Raw genomic sequence first — 8,104 nt, 5'->3', positions numbered from 1 at the left:
ATTTAGCATTTAGAAGCAGCAGATAAACAATGAATAAATAGTTTATATTGTTCCTTTTTATATGTTTCCTCTAGTTCATGTTTTAATATTTTATTTTATATTTGTATTGATGCTTCTTTAAAACTTTGCTGTCCACTTTGCTGCTGTAACACTGAAAATTTTCCCCTTGTGGGACTAATAAAGAAATATCTTATCTTATAATTCATTATAATGTCCTTGCAAAGACACAGAAGGCTTAATGGTTTTTATGTTGTGGTCTGGGTGAATACTCGACTCTGATTGGCGGCAGGGTGCCCAATAATTCCTGATGATGGACACCCACACCTAAGCTGTTCCAGTGTAACTCTGTTCACCTTTCTGAATTAATGTGCAGGAATGAGTAACCATAGCAACAGGGATGCAGTCAAAGCCTCCGGTTAGCCTACAGTAACAAGTTAACAAGCTAACATGTAATTACAACGACCGATGATGAGAATCTGACAACAGTGATAACTGGGACGCAGCTGAGGAGAGAGAAGTTGAAACGGAGATATAGTTTCCTGAGAACTTTTCTGATGAGGCAGATTAGATTAAACTCGGTTGCTAAGAGCAACATGTTGGGGAATTTGAGTAATTAGCATAATGAGATAATTCATTGCCAACAATTGGAAATGGCTTCAGGTTCTTCCAGGAGTAGGTCCAACATTTCCACTGCATAAGAACCTTATAAGATATGATGATTGTTCCAGGTATTAGTCAAACCCTCAGGTGTTACCAAGGTACCCGAGTTACGGCGAGTGAACTACTTTTGATTTTCATTGCAAAAGGCATGAAAATAAAAATGACTGGTCTTGCTTTTTTTCCTTTGTTAAGTAACCATAATATAAGCAGGATAATGCCCTTTGAAGTGTCAGTTATCAGGAATTAATGGCCTCCCTATCATCCATTATCGTCCTGATAATTAACACCTTGATAGCTATTATCTCTTACAAAACACAGTGTAAGGATATCTTCATGTGTGTAATCATATATCATTAAAGGGATATTTCAGCTCTTTGGGGAATACGCTTCTTGCTTTCTTGCCAAGAGTTAGATGGGAAGACTGGTACCACTCTCATATCTGTAACCAGGAAACAGTTAGCTTAGCTTAGCTCAAATAAATTAGCGGGGAGCTGCTAGCTTGTCTCTGTCTGAAGCTAACAAAATCCACGTACAAGTACCTCTGAAGCTCACTACTGAACACGTTACATCTCGTTTGGGTAATACAAAAACCTAACTGGAAAAAGTACAATTTGTGGTTTTACGAGCTGGGTTAGCTGTTTCCAGTCACTGTGCTAATCTAAGATAAGCTAAGCTAAGATAGGCTAACCAGCTGCAGTGGTTGCCATGTATTGAGCGTACAGACATTAGAGTGAGTTATAGTTATTAGAGTTATTGTTGTAATACGTTAATTAACACTTCAAACGTCCTTTTATATGTTTACAATTATATTATAGAGTGTTATAAACCTGTATATACCTATATATATTGCTTATAAGTGCTGAAAGGGGAGTTAAAATAAAGTGTTACACATGCATTTCTTCTCTATGAACTGTAGCTTTAATAAAAACAGACACCCATAATGAATCACACAGCAGCATGTCCTAAATAAATCTGTCATGTGTCAAGATTTTCTTTTATTTTGACAGCGTTTCAGAATATCATACAGGTAAACAAGATTTTTGCAAAAGTTAATATATCCATAGTGTTGCATTTCATAAAAATAGTTGCTCCACTTACAGTCTTTGTGACCATCAATAGTACACTGAGTCATATTTATAGAGATATTTGTTCAGGGTCTACACACACCGCTATAACACTACACAGTGATACTGAGCCGCTTGGGTGGGAGTTTGTGGTGTAGCCTGTCACGTGCGCTTCTTTCAACACACACAGACACACTTTGCAAAAAACCCCCTCTAGATGTCTATTTTTGTTCTTTTTGCTTTCTGTAGAAAACTACTTACAATTTGGCTCAATGAAAACAGCTCAAATGTGGAAAGCAGTGAGTTGTGCAAAGGCTGAGCAAAAATACACACTTTTTTTTTTTGTTTGTTTCTACTTCAAACAGAAGTCACAAAATAAAGGAGCAAACGAGCAGAATGATACGGTATGTAGGCAGGACTTGCTACCTTAAGTCTGGCAGATGTAAAATTTAGGTTTAGGGCTTATGTGTTTTTGTGATATTGTCCCTGCGCACCACAAGTGATTGAGGGGCTGAGCCGGTTGTGCCTGGCTGATGATTTTCTCCGACATAATAATTCACATTCCCAAAACCCCTCCGTGTGAGATTGTGCTTTAACGTCAGGCTGCTTATTCCTCGTGTAATTACGGATCACAATGGCAAACATAATGACTTGTCTCCCTCTGCTGTTTCATTCTCTCAACGCTGTTTGCGCTCCCCTCAGCAGAGGAAACTTTTGTTCTGGTAATTTATGACCTGTGGCTCCTTCAGAAGAAAAATTAGCACTTAGCACAGGTTTCACATCTGCACAGAGGGTGCAGACGCCGTGAAAAGACTTGTTGACCTTTTCCGTAAACCCCTCCTCCGCACAGCAAGTGTTCAGTCACAGCTTAGCAACTTCAACTGGGCACTGCAGGCCTGTCAAACTTTGAATTTTTGCATGTGGGGCAACAATACGAGCAACATTTAAAGAGTTTAAATGTATGGGTTCTGTTTTTAAGCCTTCCTAAAATCAAAATTACACAAACAAAAATGTAAGGGATTAATTACACTGTGTCATTTTCCACTCCAACGCTGGAACTATTAGTATGTCTGACACTAGCGAGCTAATGTTAGCAGTTTTGCCCTGCTCTTTTTTGGATTTGAGTATGTTCACTACACTACACTTCAGCCACCCAGTGTTACCCAGGATAGTGTTTTGTTTGCTAGCTTCATTGGTTAGGCCCTGTCCTAAAAGTCTTTTCTCTTTTCTATTTCTAATGTGGCCAAGTTTGGCTAAATATTTTAGCAGCCAGCTAACGTTAGCAGGTCTGTCCTGGTCTTTACTGGATTCGGGTGGGCATGTTAGCACTTTAGCCATGGATGGAAAATAACATGAAAAAATTCATTAATATCTTATGTGTGTAAAATAAGCAGGAAAAAGGTGTGAGGCGTGGATTAAACTGGGATTATCTGCTCTAATGTGAGCTGCAATCGTTAGCTAGCATGTCCAGCTAACTACTTTCCTAGCTAGCTAACGTTAGCAGTTGCTCTTTATTAGATTTAAGCATAACCCAATATAGTGTTATGTTTGCCAAATTAATTCGATACTCCTCATCCTAAAAGACTTTCCTCCTGAAAACCAAACCCCTTTAATTTCCTTGTTTTCAGCCACCTCATGGAGCTAACATCAGGTTAATTAGTTAGCTAGCAACAGCTGATAAAATCTGCCAGTGATTCATTCGCCAAAAGCGTCAGCTGGTTCCCAGAAATGAGACGCAGCTTTTGTTTACTTCTGCCTGAAACAAAGGACCCATTGTTTCATAAATGATGAAGAAATTTGAGTTGTAAATCTTCCACAGTCGTCACTGTAAACTGCTGTGACAGAGAGGAAAGCTTAGCAAGCATAGCAACAGTAACTATGCTGGGGGCGGGGCTTAGGGAATTGTCAAGTGTCAGGTTGAATAAAAATGTACACCTGCACATTTATGCCGTAGCAGCCTTCAAATGGAGTCAAATTGTGGGGCAGGTGTGTGTTTGCTGAAACAAATGAAGATCTACAAGAGGCTTTGGCATGAAGATGTACTTCTCGATATCACACAGTGTCGACAGAATCACCTACGACAAATCGAATTCAGCAGCTGATAGCGGCTGTGACAGGTGCAACCTCTCAGCCGAACTGGAAATGATAGAAATGTTTCATTTTCAAATTGAGGGCATTCACTCATTCAGGCTACAGACTGTTAGGCCAGAAAGCTTGTGACAAGCGAGATTGCTTCAATATCAGATTTTACTGGTTTAGTTTGGTTTGGGTGCTCCGCGCTGACATTCGGTGACACCGTCTAATATAAGCAGTTCTTCCTGGAAATTACTAGTGTCAGACTTCATTAGGAAATCAATAATGGAAACTATCATGACCCAGAATGAACCACTTGCACAAATAAGGACCATCAAACACATCTGGGAATGAACTCATTTTCATACATAAGCTTGTGAAATAAATTATATATTTCACCGTATCACACTCGTATCTGAAAAAATACAGTTTCTCATTTATATCTGTAAAGTTGATGTTGTATAGCAGCCTGTTTTAAACCCTCTTAAAGGGACAGTTCACCCCAAAATAAAAAAAAAATGCATATTTTTCCTCATACCTGTAGTGCTACTTATCCATCTAGATTGTTTTGGTGTGAGTTGCAGAGTTATCGGTTGTAGATATTTTTTGCCTTCTTGCAAATATAATAGGACTAAATTGCACTCGGCTTGTGTTGCTCAAAGAGACAAAAAATACATTTGAAAAACTCAACACCAGTGTGTTTTTCCAGAACTCATAAGCCCGTTACTCAAGATAATCCACAGACCTTGTTGTGAGCAGTTTCATGAAGGGATGTGAGCGATTATACGATTAAACATCACCACCATCATGAGACGGCACCAGAAAAAGTATTTGATTAACTATTTTGCAATATTTTAATCATGTACTATGCCATTTAAATGTTGTCTCTGTGATGTTACACAGCCGCCCGCCTCTGACCAGCGCTGCGGCTCCAGCAGACAGCAGCTCCTCTCGCCAAGCGAAGATGACCCGATGGCCCGGATGTTGTTTATCAGCTCGTAAAGAGCACAGTTTGTCAGTATTTTGATGTGGAAAATTAAAATAAGGTTGGTTAATATAAGGTTCTATATAAGCACTTGACTGGAGTGACGTGTCATCACATTCAGCACAGACACGGACATTAACCTGCAAGCAGAGCAGGCTACTGCTGCTAGCACTGCTAACGTTAGCCACACTGTGTAGCAGGCTGCCAGCTGACGTTAGCTCTAGGTAAACAATCTCGTTACCCGCAGACACTGATCCTGTTCGGTATGAAAAACTGAAGCATTTAGGGAGCTGTTGTCATGTTTTAAGATTTCAGCTGCAGCCTGAAGAGGTTTAACATTATCAGTTAATAAACTGTTAAATTTTACTTGCTTTCTGAATGTTTTGTTACTGTTAAACTAGTTGGCTAGTCTAAATTAAAACCTGCGTTTAATCGACAGGGATATTAGTTGCCAGGAACATCCCTATTTCCATGTCAGAACTAGTTGAAAGAAAGTAGTTCTGGTAGATTATGACTGATTCTACTGTGGAAAGTAGCGTCTACATGAAACTGCTCAATTCTCCTGAGTAACCTGGTCATGATTGTTGGAAAGAGACGGTGTTGAGGTTTGTCAATGTATTTTTGTGGCTCCTTCAGCACCACAATCTAGTTCGATTATATTAGAGAGAAGACAGACATCTCCACAGCTGATATTTCCAAAAGTCTGCAACTCACACCAAAACAACCTAGATGCACAAAAAGCACCACAGGTAAGAGGTGAAAATATGTACTTTTGATTTTGAGGTGAACCGGTCCTTGAAGTATTTTGGAGTTGAACCCTTGACTTAAAAGCCAACCTCTCTGTCAGTCTAAGGCACTCTGCCCCTCGGTCGGTATCATGCGAGCTCCTTCTCTCAGCGTCCGGCTGGACACCGCCGTCGCGGATTGCTTTGTTCGTTAAGCACAGAAATGAGAAAAATGGATTGACACGACACCCCCGCTGAACCTCGGGATGATTGAAGCACAAATAGACCGTGCATTCGACCGCAGCAGGCCTGCCGAGACCCCAAACTGCAATCACAGGGCTGAACGGGAGCGTAGAAGAAAGTTCTCGTCCATGGACCGGAATTTCCATCGGCTCAACTAAGGTTCTGTTCAGTTAAAGATGATCTTATTTACAAAATGATCCCACATATTCATATTCTTTATAATATATCTATGTCTATAATCATCTGATAGACTATTCAAGACAGATTCAGGCCCACACAGTCTCTGTTAAGGCAAAGTTCTGTTGATTTCATCTCCGCTGTCACTCTTATTTCCATTCGCTCTCTTCAAAAACAGGCAAACCTTCTTTTTTTTTTTCTTTTGAAACATTCCAGTTCATAAAACAGACTCCGTTGTGAAGATATATAAAAAAAATCCAACTGCAACCGACAGTTGCTTCCTGTCAGTTGGTTATATTTGCATGTTGGTCCCCCATGTTCTGCTTGGGAAGAGCTCAAAATAAAGTTCTTCAGAGTTTTCACCCCCTGAAATAATTCCCGCGCCACGCTACACACACACATTCTACTTGCGCTTCCTTTTTTGTTTTTTTTTGTTTTTTTTTAAAGTGGATGATTTTCCAGTTCTTAAGGTGGTGGGTGTAAAATATCTCTCAAAATAATTTAGAGTTCAATATCATAAATAAACCTCTAAAAACACGTGGTCCAGATCACCCTGCCCCCCGTTGGTTTGGACTCTATGGGAAAATGGGGTTGAGAAGGTGTGGGGGGGGTAAAAGGAGCACGGGGAAGGTGTGAGGATCATCCAGATGGGGTGGTTTAGTTCAGATGAGCGTGGCCACTGTTTCTTGCTGGAGCCGCCGCGGTGTTATCTGCTCAGCGTGGACGTGCCTGTGCGCAGCGTGCTGGGCAGCTTGTCCGATCCAGGGATCTTCCAAGGCCCGGGAGAGACCGTGGCCTTCCTCCCCGCGGCGCTGCTGGTGCTCTTGCTGGGCCGGCTCTCTCCCAGGCCCCTGTCCGCCTCCCTGGGCCTGGGGTTGCCCTGCTCCGACTCCACCTGCTGCTGCTGCCCGCCACCGTAACGTTCCACGTCCTCCCTGCTGTTCCCGTTAGTGTGCGGGAGCCTGGAGGCGCCGGGAGATTGGGTGGATTCCCTGTTGTCCCCAGTGTTTCTCTCCTTGGACCTCCCTCTGGTGCTCCTGGAAGGTTTGGGCTCCCCACTCTGCCCCTCCTTGCCCCCGTCCCCCTCAGTAGTGGGCTGCACCCGGTGCCCCTTGTGGGTGTGGGTGGACCTGCCACCCTCCTTCTTGGCTCTGCCGCTACCGCCGGTCGTAGCCGCTCTCCGATCTGGGTTCAGCAGCTCGGCCTTCTGGGGGCTCTTCGAACGCTCCTTCCTGCTGTCTCCTGCCACCGGGTCTCGAGGGACATCCAGAGGCGGCAGGTGAGGTGGGTCGGGGGCCGGGGCCAGATGAGATGAAGGCGATGACATGGAAAGGCTGTCGATGGGAGGGGCTACTTCCGACAGGCTTGGGGAGGCTGAAGGGCGACCATCCCATGGGGCGGCATTATCTGGAACACATGTACACACAGTCAGTAACGTGAAAATCACACACACATTTAAAATGAAGTGGGGTTGGATGAGATACTGGTCTGTCGGTAGGTCGGCTCGCCCCAATTAGGAGAAGCAGAGGCATGGAAGCTTAGCAATGTAGTGCTGTGGACAAGTTCAGCAACAACAGGTATTTTAGCCACTTATGAAAGGTCCACCTAAAAAAATCACTATCAGTTTAAGTGTAGCTATTTTTGGAATATTTTCATTGCTTTATTTTGCTGTCAAACAACCTTTTCTGGCAAGAAACTGCAGTTATATGAGCCAAATATCACTCTCTCAAAACCAACCAAACTCCATTGGTGAAATTAGTAATTTTACCAGCAGAACACAGGAGTTTCTGGTCTACTGCTGTGTTGATTGGTTAGTGTGTTTGTGTTATTGTGTGACTTTGGTGAATCCCAACTATCCAGAAAGTCACACAATAACACAAATTAATGAACCAAATTAGAAAGTCGAGGTTTGGCAGTCTCATGTTCTGTGAGGTAAAATGACTGATTTTGCTTATGGAGTTTGGTTGCACTGGAGGGAGTGATATTTGGCTTATATAATGTGTTTTTTCAGCCATGTAAAGCAGTGAAAATATTCAAATTATAGCTTACACCTAAAGTGATTTTTTATATATATATTTAGAGTATTTTCATCACTTCATCTTGCCAAATATTGCTCATTCCAAACCAACCAAACACCATAGGTGAAATCAGCAAATTTATCTTGCTGGACACAAGAG

General features: G+C 42.2%; 1 protein-coding gene across 2 annotated transcripts in view; it reads right to left on the bottom strand.

Moving 5' to 3' along the window:
• Window positions 1-5,400: 5,400 nt before the first annotated feature.
• Window positions 5,401-8,104, bottom strand: part of magi2a (membrane associated guanylate kinase, WW and PDZ domain containing 2a) — a 307,253-nt gene continuing 304,549 nt past the window's right edge. For both annotated transcript variants that reach the window (XM_084710530.1, XM_084710531.1), the window contains one exon: window positions 5,401-7,334. In XM_084710530.1, coding sequence (XP_084566656.1) covers window positions 6,634-7,334 — 701 coding nt within the window. In that variant the 3' untranslated portion in view covers window positions 5,401-6,633. The remainder of the gene's footprint in view (window positions 7,335-8,104) is intronic.

The sequence above is a fragment of the Lutjanus erythropterus genome, chromosome 22, assembly GCF_056507025.1.
Source record: "Lutjanus erythropterus isolate fLutEry1 chromosome 22, fLutEry1.hap2, whole genome shotgun sequence".
Taxonomy (NCBI): domain Eukaryota; kingdom Metazoa; phylum Chordata; class Actinopteri; order Lutjaniformes; family Lutjanidae; genus Lutjanus; species Lutjanus erythropterus.
The sequence above is the reverse complement of the archived record's forward strand: the minus strand, read 5'-3'. Positions and strand labels throughout refer to the sequence as shown.